Raw genomic sequence first — 23,464 nt, forward strand, 5'->3', positions numbered from 1 at the left:
CATCAGCGCACTATGGGCAGGGAACACGCCTGCTAATTGTTGCATTTTACTCCCCCGAGCACTCGCTACAGGGCTCCGCGAAGAGTAAGGGCTCGAAACCACCCATTTACTGATTTGAGTCTTTATGCCTTCTCCGTCCTCAGCCTTCGTCAGAGTTTAGAACTGTCGATTTTGTCCAATCACGCCGAAACCCCGTCCCAGAGGAGAGCAAATAAAAATAAGGCAAGCCACTTAGCCGTTCCTCCGATTTTTCTTCGCTCTCCTTCTCCCGAATGCCTCGACGGAAAAACCAAAACGATCCCCGCTGCGCGAGTAACAGCTTAGGACACCACTTTTATTAGAAAAGTTATACATAACACAGCATCAACTATTTTCAAGAACAATATTAAACCTGATAAGCAACAAAAACCAGACTAACAAAATGTGTAACAAGAACTAATGACCTTTCTATAATTAAACATTCAAATTATCTACAATGTCTTTTTACAAAGGGGAAAGACATGGTCTCACGGGCACGTCGTGTCGAAGATAAAGCCGCAGCGATGATTTTATACAATTACCTCTCGTGAGATTCGATCGTGACACGGTGATTCCGTAGTCTCGCAAACCTTTAAAACATCTGCACGTGATCTGACGTTATCGGGGACTGACTTAAGTCCCAGTCTCCGAAGAGAATCTCCCGCAAAAGTGCCAAAAGTTAAGCCGGAACTTTTCGCGCCAATGATTTTACCCTAAAAAAGTTAAGACGTGGTTTAATAAATCGATCTATTCACATGATTTCTGGTGCTATCTGCTCTATTAAAAATAAGCCTCTATTTGGATCTCTCACAGGATACCGGGTGCGGGATTTCTCTCGCAAAGCTCTATGTCGGACACGGGAGCGTGCAGAATCGGGGGAGAAAAGAAAAATCGATTCTAAAACCCATAATAAATATTAGAAAAGTCATAATACAGTTTACACGGAGTCTCGTAATTAGGTGTAACCTGGTGTGTGTCGTTCTCATCAGTCTGTCCTTTGGGTACGCTTGCCGGAGAGAGGGGAATTCTATCTTCTGATTGGTTTTTATTGCTATGATCTGAACGTGTAGGTAAATCTTTTAAAAACTGCAGTCGGGAGCTTGCGTGCAGGCCGGACTGACCCCGCCGGAGGAGCCCGGCGAGTCCGACAGCCGAGTCCGGGGCCGATACCGATAAGCGTGGCGGGCCCGCGGTCCCCCCTCGGCCGAGTCGACGCCCCCGGGACGTTCCACAGACTTACCGGGAGCACCCGACATCCCAAAGTCCCACCTGCTCGCGTAGACGCTGGCCTTTCTTACTTGAACCATTCTTCCAAAGCGCCGTAACCCTGTTACCGCACTACAACTAGAAGCTCCTAAGTTCCACGGTTAAGAAGAGAGCGAAAAGATTTTGGGGTGGCCGGGGGAGAAAAACACCTCTCTTTCCCCTGAGCGGGTCAGCCGTCCGTACGCCGCGGCGGGTGACGGAGGAGAACCGCTGACTTTTCAACGCTACGCGACGTTACGTGCCCCGGGATTGCACACGTCCGCGCCGAACGGTTAAAACGGCCTCGTATTTCATCCGGAGATACCGGTATCTTCGTCGGAACGTGACGGCCCAGCAAGTTTCCCTAAAAATGACGACGGCAAATTTAAAAAATATCAAAAAGGGGCGGTGGGGGGGAAGGTGAGGGAGGGGGAAGAGAGAGAGACTTTGTACAGCCGATAAGATTTAAATTTCTGCAGTGGTCTGGTGTGCCCGACCCACGGGGGCAATACATAACAGGCCCTGGTGAAATTCACACTGGCTCCGATGTGACCGGCCGCTCAGATGATGTGGAATCTTGGTCCGGGGGTGGCGATGATGTCACTGTAGGGTTCTTCCTGCGTCAGCTCGATAGCCTGCTGCTTTTTCAGTACCAAGAAGCTGTAGAATTTTGCCGCCGCTTGCTTTCTGTTCGTATTTCTGCACAGGTCAAGCAAGCTGATGGACTCTGCTCCGGTCTTAGCGAGGGCTCTCTGGAAACACAAACGAAACCTAGAGGTGAGAAACTGGGCTGCGTTTTCCGCGAGTCCGCAAAGCCTGCCAGAACTTTTGAGAACGGGAACGTGGCCCGGCTTACGCGGGACAAGCCGTCGGCAGTATTTACTGAGTGCCTGAGTGCGTGCGGAGCACCGCACTGACAGCGCGGGAGAGAACCGCGGAGTGAGCGGACCATCCTCCGGCAGTCCACGGGTAGACGGGAGCGACGGAGAAACGAAAGGGGGAAGGGGCGCGGGGCAGGTGGGTGCGAGCGAGAGGTCGGCGCAGGGAGAGATGAGGAGGCGGCAACATGAGAAGGTTGGTTGCGTGGGAGCTGGGTGTGGTGGGAGAGCACCGAGGATGCTTACGAGGGAGAGGGCGCCGCGATTCTGCATTAGGTCGGCAATTATCTAATTAGGTTGGCTACTTTGGGCTCAAACGTACTAATAGAATGTCCGTCTCCCCCGCCCCAGACTGTAAGCTCACTGCGGGGAGGGAATGGGCCTACCAACTCCGTTGCATTATCCTCTCCCAAGAGCTTAGTAGAGTGCACGCGGTAAGCGCTCAAATACCACTGATCGATTCGCCTTTCCCAACGGGGAAATAAATGTGGAACAAAAAAAAAAAGCGTCGAGTCCTAGTATTTCTCACCTTCTCGAGTTTACATGGTATGAAAAGCAGAGTGACCTAGGGGAAAGAGCACAGGCCTGGGAGAGGATCTGGGTTCTTTTCCCTGTTCTTCCACTTGCCTGTAAGGATTTGGGCAAGTCAACTTTCCTGTGCTTTACTTTCCTCATCTGGAGATTCTGGGATTACCCTGTAGTAATAATAATAATGTTGGTATCTGTTAAGCGCTTAATATGTGCAGAGCACTGTTCTAAGTGCTGGGGTAGATACAGGGTCATCAGATTGTCTCACGTGGGGCTCACAGTTTTAATCCCCATTTTACAGATGAGGGAACTGAGGCTCAGAGAAGTTAAGTGACTCGCCCACAGTCACAGAGCTGACAAGTGGCGGAGCCGGGATTCAAACCCCTGAACTCTGACTCCCAAGCCGGGGCTCTTTCCACTGAGCCACGCTGCTTGGTACCTACCCCAGTGCTGAGTACAGCGCCTAGGACATAAGGAGCGCTTCAATACCAGTATCGTTACCATGGGTCTCCACGTCATTTAATGGCCGACCCTTAGAAGGTTCACCCTTTTCCGCTCAGCCAGAGAAATCAATGCTGTTCGTGTTTCTTTTCAGCAAGCCGAGCAGAATGGGAATAACTCCCCATCAGATGGAAGAATACTAGAATGTTGCAGACCACTTACGGAGGCAACACACCCTGGAATCATGTATATCTGTTCCGCTCGCTATTAAAAACCGTGAATTCATAGCAATCGCCCCGGGACTTATATAAGTTGCACCTGCCTGAACAGCGCAGGACAGACTTGGGCAAACCCAGTGCACGGAACCCCAACTTACTTTAAAAAGCCTAGTGATTTTTTTCCTCCTACTCCTCCTCGCCACCTTAGTCGGATACCTGCGTGCAAATCTCCGCGCTCTCAGTGCTAACCCAAACGCGCAGCGAAAGCACGTCAGGGCAGAACGTTCTTAGGAATTTAGGAAACGTCCTTGTAACGGCACGAACTTGTTGGGATCTACCTGTTTGAGAAAACCCCTCTGCTCATGCATATGGAAACATCCCAAAGAGGTCAAAGACAGAGTTGCCAATCGAATGTAACTAATGAACCCCAGGAGCGCTCTCAGGTGTGAGTTCAGGGCTCTCTGCCATTCAAAGAGCAATTAAGCCGCTCTGAACTACGATGATGGGAGGATGGTCTCTCGATTACGTCACTCCAGATAAAATGTTAAATTGTCAGTTGGGCACGTGGGTCAAGTCGAGAAAGCAATTAAACTTCCCGACTCTACCAAGTTCATCGATAATGTGAAGGGTGCACTATTGGAGAATCCCAAGCCAAGGAAAACACGCTGTGCCCGAACATCTCTCCTGCTGCCCTACCGCACTTTATCTACGCACAGGCTAGGCCTGAAGGACACTGCTGATTTTCCGGTGCTTCCCACCCAAGACACTCATTCTGCCAAACCTGAGGGTATGGGAAATTAAAGCGGCCCACCCACCACCAGCAGCCTTTTTTTTCCCCTTCCCGGGACCACAGCAGAAATGTAGCCTTCGGGCAAAAAAAAAAAAAAAAGACAAGATGCTCGTCTCATATTTAAATCGCTTAGACGGTATTTTGGAACACCACTTTCGATATCAGTGTGTGTTTCTCCCGCTCAACTGCACTTCAAAATTAAATCGTTTTGATGTCATTCTGGATGCTCGGTCACACGCCGATTATTGAAAAACATTGCCAATGTTTTAAAAACCTGCCCCAGCGTACCTGAAGACCGTGAAGCATCTGCTGAGTTCTTTTGTTCCACCTTCGTTCCTCCTGATCTTGATCACCACCAGCAGCATCTTCCTCCTGAAACACAAACAAGGCGGAAAGACATCTATAAAATTCAAATGGCAGTCACCTACGAACTGTAAAATCAGATTCAGTCCTCATTTAGAATCACTCTCTCCCCCATCGCACCTGCCTCTTAACAGTAAAGGGATCTGCTGATGACCAACCCATTAGCACAAAACAGGGCATCGATGAAAAAAATACTGGTAGGGGGCTGGGGGGAAGAAACACAATGCTACCAACGTGGACTACTTCTGAGCAATTCAGGAGCCCACCGATGCCACTGCAGTAGCTTAGTGGCTACGAACTGTAGTCTCCTCTCACCTGCGCGCCCCTTGCCCTGGTGCAGACGGAATAAAACTCCCTGAACGATCTCCCGGCCCACCCCAGCTCTACAGCAAAGTGTTTCCTATAGGGTCGCTGGGCTGTTTCTACGTGGCCAGAGGCACACGGGCAGACGATTAGACCGTGAGCCCGTCGCTGGGCAGGGACTGTCTCTGTTGCCGAACTTTACGCTCCAAGCGCTTAGTACAGTGCTCTGCACATAGTTAGGGCTCAGTAAATACCACTGAATGAAAAGTCCCAGATGGCTTCTTTAACACAGATTCCACTTAAGAGCCCAGGGCGGCAGAATCAGCCATCAACTTGCTAAATATCTTCCGATGTCTTGAACTTCTTCCTCTATCATAAGGGAGTCCGGTTGACCCTGGTTCGGAAAGAACAGGGCTCGGCCACTCCGTTAAAATGGTCATCAGCAAAAATAAAGCTTCACCTACATTTTGCATTTGAAAAGCCGGCTTGTTTTTTATGTTAATAAGAGGCTATAAAAGGAACGAATAGTAATCGGAATAATGAACTACTAAAAAGACGGGAGTGTGATTGGATTCTGAATCTGGACCCACTGACTGTGTCAAATAACTAACTTTAAAGATGGCCAAAAAGCAGACCCTGCTTTCACACATAAACACCACAGCGGGGTAATGGTAAATCTTCATTCTCAGCCCCTTGACAGAAGCTCCTTTTCATTTTGCAATCGGCATAAGCAGCGTGGCTCAGTGGAAAGAGCCCGGGCTTGGGAGTCGGAGGTCATGGGTACGAATCCCGGCTCTGCCACTTGTCAGCTGTGTGACTGTGGCCAAGACACTTCACTTCTCTGTGCCTCAGTTCCCTCATCTGGAAAATGGGAATTAACTGGGAGCCTCACGTGGGACAACCTGATGATCCTGTATCTCCCCCAGCGCTAAGAACAGTGCTCTGCACATAGTAAGCGCCTAACAAATACCAACATTATTATTATCATTATAAGCAGGCATATTTAGTAACGCTCAGACCAAAGAGTAGAATTGTGAGTTCATTTAAGGAAATCAATATACTTCCTTTTCGGTCTTTCAAGGTGACGCCTACTTTCTCATAATATGAAAATGCTTCATTTACCTTCTTTCAGAAGAAAGATTTCTTCAGGAACTGAGAAAGATGAATAAAAGCTTAAAAGGTAATGGGCATAACCTCCTGCGTCACTGTGTGCTTACTGTGTGCGGAGCTCTGTACTAATAGAGTTGGCGCACACGATCCCTGCCCACAGGGAGCTTCCAGTCTAAAGGAAGTCTGCTCTGGTTTCTGTGTCTTCATAATAAAACAGACTAGGACAGCCACAGAAGTTTGATATTCGGTTTTGGTATTTTACAACTGGCCACATGAGAACAGCCAACTCCTGGCTCATTCTCGCCAATTCAAGACACCTTATCCAAGAGACTAAAAAATATTAATAAATAGTTTTGAAAAACCACCATCAGGGTCTCTCCAAAATCTTCAAGAGAGCATGTGAAATGAAACAGCAAGGCTATCTGTCAGAGAATAGCTTAGTGTAATGGTGAGAATTCTCTCTCTTACCTCTTCTTCCTCTTCCTCCTCCTTCTCTTTTTCTTTTTCCTTCTCCTTCTCTGGCAGGAGCTCGAGCTCAGGTATCAGCTGGCAGATATTTGGAGGCTCTTCCGGAGGAAGTTCGACAGGAGGCATTTCCAACTGCTGCAACGGTTGAGGCTGGGAAAAATGGATAGAGCATCAAAAAGGGGAGATTTTGGGGAAAATCTTTTGACAAGGAAAACCCTAAAAAAAAACCCGGGTAAACGTGAGGATTTTTCCCTCAATGACTCAGGATCCTGCCAGGATGATGAAAATGCCCGGACTTGGGAGTGAGGGGTCATGGGTTCTAATCCCGCCTTGGCCGCTTGCCAGCTGTGTCACTTTGGGCAAGTCGCTTCACTTCTCTGGCCTGTGACCTCATTTGTAAAATGGGGATTTAGACTGTGAGCCCCATGTGGGACAACCTGATCGCTTTGTACCCTCCCAGCGTTTAGAACTGTGCTCTGCACATAGTAAGCGCTTAAATACCATCATTATCGACCCATTTACGGCCTTCGACGCCACTTGGTTTTCTAAAACAACCATTGTACATCTTTGAGCAAATGAGGGAAAGATAGAAACGATGGCTCCTCAACCAAGAATGCTTCCACAAAATATTTCAATGCTAGAAATTCTGACACGTTTAATCAAAACAAAAAATGAAATAAAAACTACAACTCTAGACTGTAAGCCCGATGTGGGCAGGGTACGTGTCTACCGACTCTGTGATACTGTACTCTCCCAAGCGCTCAGCACACAGTAAGTGCTCCATAAATACGACTGATTGGTGGGAAATTTTGCGTGACAAAAAACAGCACCCGCGCCCCCACATCCTCAAACCTTTAATGGGAAAAGGCTAATTTCATGGAATATGAATTTTGAAAGTACCGCTCAATACACACACAGAGAAATTTCCTGGGCACGAGTGTTAGTCACTAGATTCCAACTGGCCCACATAAGGATCGGAGCCAAGAGCTGAAGCTGTTTCTCACAGTGTAGTCGAGAAACTCCAGCAGTGTAAGGGAGCGGCCCTTTTCAGGGACACTTCCCGCCTACTCTGTGCGCAGAGATCCACACCAAGAAAAGTACAAAAGAAAGAGCGAGTCCCTGCCCTCCCAGAACAATTTATAATCTACCTGAGTACAGACCCGGGTGCTTAGGTGACACAGGAGACGGGACTTTTTAAGAAAAATAATCGGGGCAACAGAGTAAAGTACGGGCCAGAGAGGGGAGTGAGAGGAGGCAGGGAGAAGCAGGGCGGCCTATTGCCATCGTTCTTGTCTGTCCGTCTCCCCCGCTTAGACCGTAAGCCCGTCAAAGGGCAGGGACTGTCTCTGTTACCGATTTGTACATTCCAAGCACTTAGTACAGTGTTCTGCACATAGTAAGCGCTCAATAAATACTACTGAATGAATGAATGATAGAGAACGGGCCTGGTTTCTAATCCCAACTCCGCCACGTGTCTGCTCTGTGATTTGGGACAATTCACCAAACCTCTCTGTGCCTCCGTTACCTCATCTGCAAAATGGGGATTAAGACTGCGAAATCCACATGGGAGAGGCGTTGGGTCCAACCCCATTTTCTTGCATTCACCCCGTTGCTTAGAATGGTGCTTGGCACATGGTAAGCACTGAAATACCACAATTACCATGATCACCGTTAGGTCGGCAAGGAGGCTGATGAAATAGCCTCTTACAGGCAGGGTGCGTGCCTGATGACTGCTGGGCTGTACTGTCACAAGTGCTTAGCATAGGGCTCCGCACATAATCAGTGCGCGATAAATACCACTGTTTCATAGTCAAGGAGGGATATGGTAAGTGCTTGGAGAAGGGTGGCAGCAGTCTGGATGGAGAAGAAGGGGCGAACTCTAGAGATGCTACCTGAGTGCCGAGGATGGGGCCGCAGTAAATTCTCCCGTGCGCATTTTCATTAAACTGCACGTTTCGTTGGGCTAGACCGCCATTCTAGAGTCACTTCTCTGTACCTCAGTTCCCTCATCCGGAGAATGGGGATTGACACTGCGAGCGACTGGGACCGTGTCCAACCCGATTTGCTTACATCCAACCCAGCGCTTCGTACAGTGCCTGGCACATAGTGAGCGCTTACCAAATGCTATTATTATGAGGGTTAAGGAACGCTCTTCTGACAACACCCGTCTAGACAGACGATGGCGTATCGGAAACGGTTTGGCAGGCACGCGGGGACAGGTACGGACTGTGTTCGACTTGATTAGCCGGTGCCTACTTCAACACTCAGTAGGTTGCCCGGCACAGGGTATGCCTTTAAATACTATTAAAAAAGGAGTTCCAGGCACGGGGATGTAGCGAGAAAGGGGTTGGATGGGAGAGTCGGGATCAGGCTACCGCCGGAATGTATTATTATTGTATTTGTTAAGCACTCACATGGGCCAGGCACTCTTCCGTGCACTGGGGCAGATACAAGTCAATCAGGCCGGACGCGGTCCCCGTCCCACGTGGGACTCCCCGTCTAAGTAGGAGGGCGAACGTGAATCCCCATTTTACAAGTTGAGGAAACAGGCACAGAGGAGTTAAATGACATGCCGCGTGCCCAAGGTCACCCGGCGGAGCCGGGATTAGAACCCGGGTCCTCTGACGCCAAGCCCGCGCTCTTCCCACCGGGCCTCGCGGCTTCTCGGGGGAACGGAGGGTACGAGCTAAGTCGTTGCAGTTCTCGGGTGAAGGGAATCGACACGTACATCTGGAGAAAGACGGCGGGGAGCCGTGAACTCGGAGTAAGGAATAAACTGCAATCCTGCACATTTGTTCTTCGGCACTCGGCTCTGGCCTTGACGGACACCTCCCTCCCGGCGTGACATCCGGAGGCAGCTGCTCCACATTTTCATTTAATGGAAGACTGACTTAAGGGGGCGGGGGAGAATGTGGCGGGCTGGAAAGCTTTGCACACACAAGGGTAAAGACAGGTCTTCTAGATGTGGAAATTATTGCAGGGTTAGAGGCGAAGCGATTTCTTGGCCACCCACCTCTGCGTGCACACCGGTTGGCCTGAGAAATTTCCTCCTGCTTCCGGGGCAAGCGTTACTCACTTGAAGCAGCCCCAGTGGGCAGAGGAAGGAAAAGTGGAGAGCAAAATGCTGCTCTTAGCTGATAACCGGCAGAAAACACAAAATGTGAGGGGAAGCAGCGTGGCCAAACGACAGAGTCCTAACGGCCTGGGAGTTAGAGTCCGAAATCAGCCACTAAATCTGCTGTGTGACTGTGGGTGTAACTCAGTTTCCTCATCTGGAAAATGGGGATTATACCACCTACCCCACATGGCTATTGTAAAGGCAAAAATGAGTTCATCTGAGAGTACTTTTGGAATAAAAATGCTAAATAATAATAATAATAATGTATTTAAGGGCTTACTATGTGCCAAGCACTGTTCTAAGCACTGGGGGTGGGGGTGGTACAAGGTAATCAGGTCGTCCCACGTGGGGCTCACAATCTCAATCCCCATTTTACAGACGAGGGAACCGAGGCCCAGAGAAGCTAAATGACTTTGCCCGAAGTCACACAGCTGACAAGTGGCGGAGCCGGGATTAGAAACTATGACCTGACTCCCAAGCCCGGGCTCTTTCCACTAAGCCACGCTGCTTCGGTAGTATCACTTCATAAATCAGGCCAGTAATTTTCCTGGCTGCTACGTTGAAAGTATTTTTTTCAGCCAGCGATTAGGACTGTGGAGCTCAAGAAACACTAACCTTTTGAGAACATATGGTTAGTTGACAATTGAGTGGAATCACATTCCATTCTTGGAATGACCAAGTAAACAATCCTCACAATCAAGGAAGATGTCCGTCACCTTAACTAAGCAGATTCTTCTTTCCACATTCCCTAAGCAGCACTGAAAATTTTCCTAGGGGCTGCCCTGAGAAGCAGCGTGGCTCAGTGGCAAGAGCCCAGGCTTGGGAGTCGGAGGTCATGGGTTTGAATCCCGGCTCTGCCACTTAGCTGCGTGACTCTGGGCAAGTCACTTCACTTCTCTGGGCCTCGGTTCCCTCATCTGTAAAATGGGGATTAAGACTGTGACCCTCACGTGGGACAACCTGATTACCCTGCATCTACTCCAGCGCTTTAAAATGGTCTGCACATAGTAAGCGCTTCACGAGTACCAACATTATGATTATTATGTCCATTCCAGCATTTCCCCCCGCCCCAACTTATGCTTTTCTGGTAAGCATTCATTCTGCACTTATTCAATCAGTGGTGAGCGCTTACTACTGTGGACAAAGCGCTTGGGAGAGGACAAGTACAACAGAGTCGGCAGCCACATACCCCACCCCCGCCTACCCCTCTCTCCCACCCGCACCCTTTTCCAGCATTAATTTCTAAGTCCTCAAAGACCGGCGGGCATGGAAGGAACACGCCCAGTGACATCCTCTTCTTACTCACAGGCAACGCGGGCTCCGGCTCCACTTGCTGGGCTTTGCGTTTGACTCCAGTCTGAGGTGGAGGCGGGGGCATGACCGACTCATCCAAATTGGTTCTGCTGCCCTCCATCATTGACTCCTGTAGGCGGCTTGGCTCTTCCAAAATAGGTTCATCTGCCAGACAGAGCGCACAGGGTAGATTTGAGCTCTGGGGCTTGTAGGCACGTTTTTAGTCCCGGGGCAGCATCTGTTTTTCACCCCCCTCACTACAAACTACTGAGTGTGACATTCCAATCGCACAGGTTTATCTCCTTGGGTCAGTACAGATATCGCGGCAGAAAGCCGACCGTCTGAATCGCAGTCATCTCAATGGTGACGGACCGGTACCGACCTTAACTTGGATTACTCATTAAATGTTTACTCCCCCCCCCCAAAAAATTTGGACAGGCACCTGTCTGACAGAGAAGCAAAGCAAAATTTGACTTCTAGATTGCACCAGGCTCGGTCCCAGCCAGGTGGCACAAACTACTCTCTGCCGTCTTTAACGACAGTCCGTCGTGAGACCGTTGTGACGCGGTGGGTCGTTTTATTCCCCACTTCCCAGGCCAGGTGGCAGCTTGTGCTCGGACAGAAAGCGCGGCCTGGCAGAGCTACACACCGATAACATCTCGTTGCTGCTGCTGCTGCTGCTGTTGCTGCTCCTCTCTCGGCACCTCCGGGTTCTCAAAGTCTTTGAGGAACTCATCCAGATTGTCCGCCTCGCCGCCCTTCCGCCTCTTCCGCAGGTCCTCCGGCACGAGAGGCGTGAGACAGCGTGTGAAGAGCTGCAAGAGGAACAGAGGCCCTGCGGTTAACCGGCAAAACCCCCCGGCTACTCGGCTTCAGACTAAGCAGCGGTCGGTCGGTGGGTGGACCGATCGAACTTCGGGCTCCTCGGGCTTCTCAAAGCCGTGTTACCTTCAGTAGTCTGTTGTTCCACAGAGGCTGAGCGGGTAAAGAAAACAGTTTTTCCACTCCCCCGGTTTCCTTCCACATCATCAACTTCTTGGTTGGTGGCGCCAGATCCAAAGTAGTCACGATATCCGAATAATCGCTTAGCTGGGCTCTAATTGTCTTGCTGTCCAGCTCTTTTACACTGTCCACAATTAGCTTCCTCTTCCTCTTGGCTTTTGTTTCCTTGACTGGAGTAATTGGGAGGGGAGGAAAAAAGAGTCATTTAAAACTAACAAATCGCCAAAGAGAGTAAGTTATATGCCCATTAATGGCCTACCAACCCCTCTGACACACCTCAGCGCTTACATTCACGCCTAGTTCCCCCTCTCCTATTTAGTCGGGTCATTTTCTGAGTCCCCGAGACCCAAATCAGTACACAGCCAAAGGCGTTCTGTTAGGGTGAAGCAAGAGGCTGTAACTTTTTCCTACTTAAATACTAGCTTGAAGAGCCCAGCTTTCCAAAACTGAAACATCAGACAAGCACAGCTGACAGACTACAGGGGACAGTTTGATAATAAATAACGATAATAATGATGGCATTTGTTAGGCGCTTACTATATGCCAAGCACGGTTTTAAGCACTGGGGTCGATACAAGGTAGTCACGTTGTCCCATGCGGGGGCTCACAGTCTTAATCCCCATTTTACAGATGAGGTAACGGAAGCACAGTTAAGTGACTTACCCAAAGCCAATGAGTGGCGGAGGCGGGATTAGAACTCATAACCTCTGACTCCCCAGACCATTCTCTTTCCACTAAGCTCCACTGCTTCTCTAAGTCTTCTCGATAAGTCTACTAAACATATACTCCCACCGCCGCCCTCTCCTCCCAGCCACACACACCTGGAAAAACTCTTGCCTAGAATATAAATAGCTAGCTGCAATTAAAAAGCTTTAGTAAAACTATCACTGGATGTATACATGTTATCTGTAAGAGCAAAATGTGGGAGCAAAGCCAAGAACAGGAAAATTGATAAACCCACCCATTTGACAAACCCACTGTATCTACAGAGAGATAACTGCATGCACGGTGTGCCCAATTTATGTCCTAAGACCTACCAATAAATCAACTACGACTTCTGAAGACACGCTTCTGGCTCGCTCTTTTCGTAATAAAACCATTAACGGTGACCATCACCGAGTATCTCCTATTTGGCTGGCTAGGCGGAAGTATACCGCCGGGGAAGTGGGAAGTGCCAGAGGCTATGGCAGGAGGTTTCGGAGAGAGAAGGCGTGCGGAAAAACAACTCCGCAGCTAACCAAGTGGAGGGTGGGGGAGGTTTGCTCAGTCACTGAAAATCACCATCTGGGGAATGGTGTTGCTCAAAAACGGACATACCTCTAATCTGGGCATCCTAGCCCTGGGACCGCAGAGAGAGAGAAAAATGGGGGCATGTTCTGTGGATTACGGGCAAACGGGTAAGATGTAGTGCCCCCCAACCCACCAAGTACCCTCCCCAGTAGTTCTAAAGCTTGGCTCTGAAACCCAAGAACTGGACTTTGTGTCGGGGGGAGGAGAAGAGGGCGGGGGAGAGACACGGGAGATCCAGCAATCCCTCACAATTCACTGTAGGCTTCGGTCCGGCTCCCTGTAAACCTGTAAAAAGTGGCCTGAGGAGAGCTAAACCACGGCAAGCTCGCCAAGGAATTAAGAAGAGGGCTGTCAGTCACAGGAATCCTATATCAGGCAGCAGAGGATCTAGGAAAAGTCAGGGTTTGTCTCGGGCATCTGGTGGGGGAATGGTCTCATGAGTGTGCCCGAAGCTGATAAGCTAATGTTAACCAGGATAACTGGGAATCAAGACAGACTTGGGCATAAGGGATAAGGGGGAAGGCTTTACTCTTCTAGCCTCTAACTGTTCTTCCCGTAAATGGTCCACCTGGGAGTTTTTTATAACTTCTGACTTTGTTCACTGAATCCTAACAGATGCTTACGGCACAAAATGTCTCTTGGGAAGTGGATTCCCCATCTAGGGCAAACCAAGGGTAGGCGGCCTGGATTTTGGCAGGCAGAGGTGGGGAAATGATCAATGCCACTCTCCCCATTAGGGTACAAAACGGGGATTAAAATTTACAAACTAAGAACAAATTTAGGTTGTGTTTTACCTTCTCTATTTGGATGACCACATCCCTCTGTGGTCCCACGGCTAGTCTGTTTCTTGGTAACACCATTCCCCGGGTGGCGATTTTTCAGTGGCCGAGCAAACATCCCCCACTACCCTGATAGCCGAGGAGTTGTTTTTTGTCCTTGCATGTCTTCTCTCTGTATGGAATGGGTTTCTTCAGAAATACCACCTCTTTCCAATGTTTGCAAATAAAGCTGTATACGTGGTTGAAACTGCAGCTGCCTTTCAGCACACTACACATCGCAGAGACAACCGTTTGCTTCAGGTTAACGGACTGTAGTCCAGCTGAGCACTGCAAATCTGGTTTAGAGATGAGGGTTCTATTCTAGAACAGTAACGATGACCCTCACACGAAAGAATTATAAAACCAAAAACCCAAAAGAATTGCAAATTGCTTAGAAAACAGGAAAGAAAATCCTAGGAAAAATATCTGTGGTGCACTGAATGGCTGTGTCTTCCTGTAACCGCATTCCAAAATACTTGATTCTTTTGACAACAGCTAGCTAAATTGGCTAAACCTTCCCCGTCATCCTCCTGCTCCAAATTTTCCCCAAGGGGCCAATTTCAACAAGTGGGAAAAACACACGCTTTAGTCCAATTTCCTCTCAATGACAGGACTCACCTATTCTACCATATCTACCGTACCAAAAGGAGTCAAAACAGGTAGTTTACTCACCAGTGATATCAATGGGTTCCAAAGCAAAAGCCTCTTCTTCATTTGGAACAAGAGTTGTTTGGTCAGTCATAGTTGGTAGTGGTTCAACTGGATCTACTGAATCTGGACTGTCTGGTCCACCCACTGGGAGAGAAAAGGTACCAAAATGAATACTTTGCCCACACTTCTTTATCTTGTTAAAGTTTCATCCCCAGGGCTTTTAATTCTCTTCTGGCAGGTTTGTATCTCTGCTGACGTCAAATCGACTGCCATACATCCGTCCGTCCATCCTGGGGACGCCGCCACTTTCACACACCCCTGCCTTACTGAAGGAGTATCGTTTCTGCATCTTTGATATTTAATCATATTGGTTATTGGGATGAGGGATGAGAATTCGGCTGGGAGTGGGGGTGGAGACGACACTCTGCAATCCGTATCCAAAATGTCAGCTATCTACTCTCCAGACCTTTAATTCCTACTCGGTCGGTCAATGGTTACTAGAACTCGACTCTCCCACAGCATAAGACTGTTCAAGAACCCAAATACCATGGGAGAGAGAAAAGATTGTGAAATGTTCAAAAAGGGACAGGGATGGATGTTAGTTGGAGGCAGGTTTTAAGACCATCATAGAGCCAAGTATTCATTCCATCCCTTAAGCAAAAGAAGAAATCTACAACAGTACAAAGAAGTAACGAGCTTTTCGCACTCCAACCCTCGCTGCGTCAACGGGTACTTGCCCTCATCACTACCAGGGTCAGATGGAGCAGGAAAAGCACTGGAATAGTTTATTAACAATCTCATTAATCCATCGCCTAATCCGACAGAAGCACAGATCACGGCTCTGATAGTTTCTTTTCTCTAAATCCATCTTCCGAATCTTCCAACACCAGACAGAAGACAGGAAATCTGATATTAATTTAAATAAAGAAAATCCTCACTTGACACGTTGTCATCGTCGTCCAGATCATCATGCGCCGGTTGCTCTGGCATCATCACTCCTCCTTCAGATAGGGCAGGGGGATCATCGAAGATTCCTCCATCATTATTGCTGATAAGTTTGTCATCTGAAAGAATGAAGAAATATTCAGTTTTCGGCATTTAATTCTAAGTGGTATTTGTAAAGCGCTTAGTGTGCGCCAGGCACTGGACTAAATAAAAGTTAGTCAGGTTGGACACAGTCCACGTTCCACGTGGGGCTCAGAGTTTTAACTTCCAATTTACAGATGAAGTAGCCGAAGCCGAGAGAAGCGACTTGTCCAAGGTGGTTAAGCAGCCCTGTGGCAGAGGGCAGGATTAGAACCCAGGTCTTCCGTCCCCAAGTCTCTGCTCTTTCCACTAGGCTATACTGCTTCTCATTTTAAGCTGTGAGAGAATCTCTGGTAGTAGCAAAGGAATTTCAGGAAATCTAAAGTTCAGTCTACTGCCACAGATAAGAGAATCTAGATACAAGCATGTCTCATTATCCACTAAAGCGGCATTCCTAAAAAGGGCAAAGTGACATTAAACCACTTCTAATTTCCTCTTGTAGCTAAAGGTTATATTCCCAGGTATTTCACTTTCACCGAACAAACATCTTCAACTCTGTGAGAACAATGGAATTGTTTTACTTTTTAGTAATCGATATCTGGCTATTTTACCTATTGCTTTTTTATGCCTTCAGAAGTACTATCACCCAATAGTATTTTACCCCTGCCTGGGAAACACCTGCAAACACTTGACTGAAAATCCCTTCCAAAGTGGTAAGCCCACCAAAGTCTTCCAGAATGGCTCGTGGGCCTTCCACAAGCAAAAAACCTGGCTATACAAAGGAGGACAGCGACAGTCCCGCCCATCAAAAGCAGCGCTGAAGGAGATAAATTCCTTACTAAAACAACTCTCTCGAAAAATAAGTTTTGCATATATTACAGTCATTTACGATGAGGTATGCCTGTATTTTTTTTTTTCCAGAACGCAGGCTCTACCAGAGACTAATAAATATTTGAGGGGTTTTTCAAAGTGGTATTTAAGAGCTTCCTATACACCATTCATTCAATAGTATTTATTGCGCACTTACTATGTGCAGAGCACTGTACTGAGCACTTGGAATGTACAAATCGGCAACAGATAGAGACAGTCCCTGCCCACTGATGGGCTTACAGCCCAATTGGGGGAGAGAGACAGACAAAAACAATAGCAATAAATAGAATCAAGGGGATGTACATCTCATTAACAAAATAAATAGGGTAATAAAAATACTAAGCACTGGGGTGGATACAAGCTAGTAAGGCTAGACACAATCTATGGCCCGCACAGGGCTCAGAGCTTCAATCTGCCCATTTACAGATGAGGTAAGGGAGGCCCAGGGAACTGAAGCGACTTGCCCAAGCTCACGCAGCAGACGAGTGAAGGAGCCGGGATTAGGACGCAGGTCCTCCCGACTGTCAGGCCCTATCCGGTGTAACTCACCCAGAATACCACCATCGTTTCCCTCTCCAAAATTGTCATCTTTGTATTGGTCTTCATATTCCAGGTGGTTGATTTTCTCATTCAGGTGACTGGTGCTCTGTTCCGGTTCCAGTAAGAGGTTGGACGCGCTGGTGCTTACTAACATGTCGTCATCCTCAAATGCACTACCTTCTCGCATCATCTCACGATCATCCATTCCAAAGTCACCTATAAGGATTCGATTAAAGTTAGGACTAGTTTTGACAGGTTTGTAACGGGAGAGGAGAAAAATTTACCCGATGACTTTCTAAAGCCAAACATTCTAAGTAAAAGATATTATAATTCTATAGTCACGGCAGGTACCCTGACATTAAAACTTTATTTTTACATTTCAAAACTAAACTACTACTAATTTGAAGGAGAGGATGCATTCCGATATGAAATCCCCCACCTACCATTTATCTCATTAGAGGTCTTTACACATTGTAAACCACGAGCAGAGGCATAAACTAAGTATATCATAATATAGGTATAGACATGGTCCCTGACCTTGAAGTGCTTACAGCGTATTTCCTTTACTTACAAGAACCCTAGGGCTTGTTTCTATACTGAAAGAAAACCTTACAATCTATTGCATTACTACTACAGAAATAAAGCCCTCGATACCATGCATTTTCTATACCAAAATATATTTCTGAGAGTTGAAGTAAGTATATGGCAAACACTAGAATGCAATGCCCTTCCAAACTGGCAAGCACAATAAAGCCTTCCAGAATAGCTCGGGGGCCCCAACAAGCAAAAAACCTGGCTAGGCCAAGGAGGAGAGCTACAGTCCCACCAAAATCAAGTATATGGATTGTAAATATTCTTGATTTTGCAGCATATGGCCAAAAATCAAGTCACTGAACCTTGTGGAGTACCAGGCCAAATATTCAAAATCTTGTCCAAATACAGTCCACTGCGACAAAAACTTGAAAAAAAAATCTAGTAAATAAGTGGAGCAAAGGTCCATAAACACGAAGCACACAAAAGCTTGTGGAGGATGACAATGCATATTTCTTAAAGATTTATTAACAGTTTTGTCGACAAAGACATCTAATTCTTGACCAAGTTTTTGGGTTCAGTGTAAACTCGCTAAATCAGCCTCCATTACCCTGTTAAATCTTGTTTAGCAAATAATTTTGTTCAGTGTTAGAACCCAAAAGACGTTTCATACGACGACGGAAACTTTTACCGAAATCATTTTCTTGGAGGATACTGATGTTCCCAACTTCTTCTCTCATTGTAATCTCCTCCACTCTACTCTGGTTCAAACTGAATTGTTGAGCCACATCAATGTCACTTAAAAAATGAAAAGTTAAAATGGTTAGGCAACGATCTTTACCGTACTAGAATCGACACTGATCGAATGCTCAGTTGGTACAGTATGAAACAAAACAGTACCACCTTCCCTCCCCCAAATGGTGTAAATTCCTTTACAAAAGTGCGGTAAGAGACATAAAAACTATTTGCCAAAAGTCCAGCACATCACATCTTGGTCGCCCATCCACAGAAAACTAATGTCACACCTAAAGGCATCGTAACGTTGACCCGGAGAGCCATATACACTTAGTTCTCTTATAATGTGGTGGGGAGAAAGGTACAGTTCTTGACAAATCCAAAATATGAAAACACACATTTTAAGTACGCCCACTGATGCTGTGCTTTCCGACATCACATTCTACCCAGATAAAATGGATGCAGTTGAAAAAAACGTTTGCTAATCCACTAACCAAAATGCACAGTGGAAGAAATGAATGTATATAATTACCTTGAGAAACAACCCTAAAATGGTACTACGCAGCACTCTGCAATAAAATGTCTTAGTACAATTTATTCAATTATACTAAATTTATACAATTTAGTACAAGTAGACAAGGCCCCCCACCAGCCCCCGTTCCAAGAATATACATTAAAAGTTTTTGAATGTATGAGTGCTCACTCCAAACACAAAAAAATTTAAAAAGAAACTCTTACTCTAGGTCAGGCAATGGCTGGTCAAAATCATGAAATTCCTCAGGTAAGGTAATCGCATTATAAGCTGCTTCTCTATTTTCCTCAGGCAAGTCGACCACACCTAAAATATAGGAAGTTTCAAATTTTCCATTTAGACCCACCTCAAGAAGCATTTTCAATGGGGAAAAAAATGGTTCACAGCATTGACAAAGTTATTCAAAGGTACCAAAAGAAGAATACATTTCAAGATTTTCAAAATCCGCAAGGCAAATCACCCAAGATAGGTTTACCTGCCCCTCTCAACAACATCCTTTAGGGTCGGGTCTCTCCTCAAGTTAAAAGCACTTTACCAAGGCATTAATCTCACCACCGGAAACTCCGGACGTGACGTGGGGGGTGGTGAACGTGGGGGGTGGTGAACGTGAGCACAGCCACAACCTTCAAAACGTGGGAATGTTCACCTGCCGGTGCGAGTTCCCCAAGTGTGACCATCAGTCAGCTCACTTCTGGGGGTGCCACGGGAACTCTACACCTCCACTGCTTACGCAGACAAACCCTAGCCCTCACCCCTGCCTTGTGCTACCCTGTGGGTGCCAGGCACCAGACAGAGGTGACAGAGAGGGGCTGGAAACTACTTAGGTGTCATCAGTCTGGCCACCCATTTTTCTGGGACAGTAGCCCATCGCTATTGGCAGTTTGTTGCCTGGACCAACACTACGGCCTTAAGACATCCTATGGTGCCATGACTGAGCTATAGGCTTGCTAAAACCACACTGTAAATGAAGTTATGGAATCAGCATAAATGGAAAAAAAATTCACTAGGAGAAAATAAACGAGTATTCATTCCCGAAATCAACTTTGTGGCAATTTTCTGCTTAATGTACCGTGCATTCTTTGAACTATCTTGGAATTAGCTATACGATTTTACTCATTTAAAAAAAAAAAGCAAGTTTAAAAAAGCCAGGGATAGAAGCAGGGGAATACTGAAATTCAGAGCTACAGACTATGAAGTAGAATACAGGATATTATTAGGACCAGTAGACCAGTACAAGTCTCATTCCCTACTCTTCCTGTCTGCATGTTAAAAAGTGTTCATTTCAAAGATTAATCTTATCAATTATATATCACTTGTTGGCCCGCGACAAACTGCATTACCTTTTCAAACGAAACTAGTATTTAAGAGATGTAATACAGTTTAAGGACTACTATCACGTGCTGGTAATTTTCAATAGATGTATAGAAGCATTTAACCAAGTGACACAGCTTTTAGCAATAACGCATTTAGAGGATTTCTGTGCTACACTGAGAGTCTAAGTTGAATGATTTAAGAGAGAAAAGGAAGCCGAATACCCCTTCGAAATATAAATATTAGTAAACCTGGAGCTACAATATCTATGTTACATAGGCATAGCTACAATCTCAAAGCGACACCCACTCACCACCACCCGCCCCAGCCCTCCCCAGGGGTATATTTTAGTGGCGGATAGTTGGTCCTAATTTCATTTTAATGACAGAGGTACTCGTTAAGCACTTACTGTGCGTCAAGAACTGTTCTAAGCACTGAGGTAGTTATGAGATAATCAGGTGAGACACAGCCCTAGTGCCATCCTTTCTTCCTTTTAACTCAAGAGAAAAAGGAAAGAAATGTAGACTGTTTACTTCTTTAATTCTTTAAATGCCACCAAACTGAGGGAACGATCGGCTTTCTTTTGCTGCCAGGGAGAGTAGCATTTAAGGCAGATCAACACCATTCTAGATTTCTTTTAATCCAACACACAAATAATCTGAGACATCTGAAGGGTTTCAGTACCTGGACGAAAAGCCATCTTTATCTTAATGAATGCCTCATTGCAGTCCGCAAGGAGATACTTGGCTTTTCTGTGATAGATTCTAACTACTCCCAACAAAAGATGTCCTGAAGTTCGAAGTGCCATCTTGACCTGTAATAAAACACAAACATTACCGTATATAACAGATACGGTTCACTTCACGGGTGAAGGGATCACTGCAGAGGAAATTCCAGTCTCCTGAAAAGGTTGGTATTAGCCAGGGCCTACAATGGTTCAGGTCAGACCCCGCCTCCGAGTTCATCTGGAACATTCTGGAAGGGAACTGTTTTTTTTTTTAACCAAAAGGATGGGGAGCAGAGTTAAGCTCTAGCGGGGGGCTGAGCAAGGGAAGTTTTGGGGTTTGGAGTCGGCACAGGATGCCAACTGCAGGCCAGACTCCTGTCCCTCAGATACAACCAAAATGAGCTGAAGACGGTAAGACCCCGGGACAAAAAGAAGCCTTGTGTGTGTTAATTTGGGCCCGAGCATAAGCGGTCGGTGTCTGTTCCTCAGCTCTCCCCAAGTAGCCGAACCTGGACACTCCACCGTGACCTGACAGACTTCTAGGTGGGCGGCAACCGTCGGGAGCTGCGGAGTTATCTTCCCAATCCCTCCTTCGCCTTCTGTGTTGCGATCTATTTGTGTGACTAAATCCTGATTTTAATCGTGCCTGTAGGTCAATCAGGGCAGCTGGGGTCTGTGCAAAACTTTGAATCGCATCCCGGAGGGGAGTTTCTAACCCCAAGGTTTCCTGTGATAGCTTTAAACAAGAGTGGCCGTTCCTGGTCTGTGGGTAAACAGCAGAGTGGTTTCCAACCCAAGCCAAAAACGTGAAACTCATTACCACTGTTCATCCGAAGCCGGATGCAAATCAATTCCCCCGTCATAAACAATACTAAACGGGGTAAAACATTACCTTGGGCGAGATGATACTCTCCACACTGCTCTCCAGATTACACTCAAATACGTGGGCTTTGGTCAGCTTCTTGTCCCAGTGGGCCGCTAGCCAAATTTTGGCCAGCGGCCCTCGCTTACTCAGAACAAAATGAGCGTAGAACATGGTCCCAGGAGAAGAGGAAGCAAGACGTCAACCTGACAAGATAAAAATGAAAAGTCACATGGAATGCCACTGTGTCGGATCCACAGTCCGCATAACCCAACAGCGTGTCTCAGAGTGGCCTGAAGGAAACACGGTCAGTTGTATTTTTTGCTATCCACCTTCCGGACTAGAAATCTGCCTAACATCACAATTTTCCCCATTAACTAGAGGACAGTCAAGGATATTAACCATCTAAACCCACGTGAAATCTTTTGTTATTTTTCTGAAAGCAAATTTTCTCCCGGCAGATTCTACGCTCGATGATATACGCCCAAAGCACTGGGGGCTGTGTCTTCACAAAGCTGTGTATTTCCCTTGAAGTTTCTATTTTACGCATTCACCCTGCTCAAGTCTTTGATGATTCTCTAGATGTGAATGACATCCTCTTAGCCTTCTTTTCAAAACAGAAGACTCTCATCTTTTCATCCTCGGACAAAAGCCGAACCAACTCTCCAGTCGTTTTGACTGTCTTTCTAAGACCTCTTTCCCACAACCTCTCCCAAGCCTGGAACTTCCTCCCCCTCCACATATACCAGACCACCACCCTCTCCACCTTTAAAGCATTACTATGGTCAGATCTCCTCCAGATTATGTCTTCTTTTCGCCGGCTCGCTCTCCCTTCTGTGTCCTTCGGACAACTTGATAGTCGCCCCACACCCAACCCCCCCAGCACTTATGTACGTATCTTCAAATTATATGCTGTAAATTATGAATTCATATAAACGTCCGTCTCCCCCCTAGACTGTCAGCTCATTATAGGCAGGGAACGTGTTTGCTGATTTTGTTCTACTGTACTCTCCGGAGCACTCAGTACAGTGCTCTGCACAAAGTAAGCACTCAATAAATATGACTAAGATGTTGCGACTAGAAGAACCCCCGGAAAAATTCCAGTTATCATGGTTCTATTTTCAATTCCCTTCATCCTGAGGATGCTCAGCATTTAGCTTTCTTTGCTGCTTTCTCAAGGGTTTTTAGGGAATATTAACCACACCATCATCTTTTCCCTCTAATGTTCCAGGGCTCATCAATCCGTAGGGGTACTTTTGATGTTTTTTTCCCCTAGCTGACCTTACAGCATCGTTCCATATACACGACATGAGACCTTTTTTCACTGCAACCCAGCAGGTTCACTTTGTTCCTCTAATGCCAACCTACTGTACCTCGATCTCATCTACCTTGCCATCTACCTCTCATCCACATCCTGCCTCTGGCCTGGAATGCCTTCCCTCTTCACATCCTACAGACCATCGCTCTCCCCACCTTCAAACTTTTATTAAATTTTAAAAAAATCACACCCCTTCCCTAAGCCCTCGTTTCTCTTGCACTTGGATCTGTACCCTCTAAGCACTAGATATTCACCCCACCCTCAGTCCCACAGTACTAATGTACTATCCATAATTTATTTTGGTGTCTGGCTCACCCTCTAGACTATAAGATACTTCAGGGAACGTGTCTACCCACTGTTACATTGTACTCTTCCAAATGCTTAGTACAGTGTTCTTCTCAAGAATATAAGATTCTGAGACTAATATTTAATCAACTGTATTTATTGAGTGCTTATAACATGCAGAGCACTACCCTAT

General features: G+C 46.7%; 1 protein-coding gene across 4 annotated transcripts in view; it reads right to left on the bottom strand.

Annotated features, from left to right (window-relative positions):
* Positions 1-305: 305 nt before the first annotated feature.
* RAD21 (RAD21 cohesin complex component) overlaps positions 306-23,464 on the bottom strand; it is a 35,861-nt gene continuing 12,702 nt past the window's right edge. For all 4 annotated transcript variants that reach the window (XM_007663804.4, XM_029062971.2, XM_007663808.4 and 1 more), the window contains 13 exons: positions 21,699-21,874; positions 20,764-20,893; positions 18,975-19,074; positions 18,193-18,299; positions 16,980-17,186; positions 15,473-15,598; positions 14,556-14,678; positions 11,722-11,945; positions 11,423-11,588; positions 10,787-10,938; positions 6,363-6,512; positions 4,407-4,490; positions 306-2,015 (listed from right to left, as the gene is read on the bottom strand). In XM_007663804.4, coding sequence (XP_007661994.2) covers positions 1,824-2,015; positions 4,407-4,490; positions 6,363-6,512; positions 10,787-10,938; positions 11,423-11,588; positions 11,722-11,945; positions 14,556-14,678; positions 15,473-15,598; positions 16,980-17,186; positions 18,193-18,299; positions 18,975-19,074; positions 20,764-20,893; positions 21,699-21,842 — 1,905 coding nt within the window. In that variant the 5' untranslated portion in view covers positions 21,843-21,874 and the 3' untranslated portion in view covers positions 306-1,823. The remainder of the gene's footprint in view (positions 2,016-4,406; positions 4,491-6,362; positions 6,513-10,786; positions 10,939-11,422; positions 11,589-11,721; positions 11,946-14,555; positions 14,679-15,472; positions 15,599-16,979; positions 17,187-18,192; positions 18,300-18,974; positions 19,075-20,763; positions 20,894-21,698; positions 21,875-23,464) is intronic.

This window comes from Ornithorhynchus anatinus, chromosome 4, assembly GCF_004115215.2.
Source record: "Ornithorhynchus anatinus isolate Pmale09 chromosome 4, mOrnAna1.pri.v4, whole genome shotgun sequence".
Classification (NCBI taxonomy): domain Eukaryota; kingdom Metazoa; phylum Chordata; class Mammalia; order Monotremata; family Ornithorhynchidae; genus Ornithorhynchus; species Ornithorhynchus anatinus.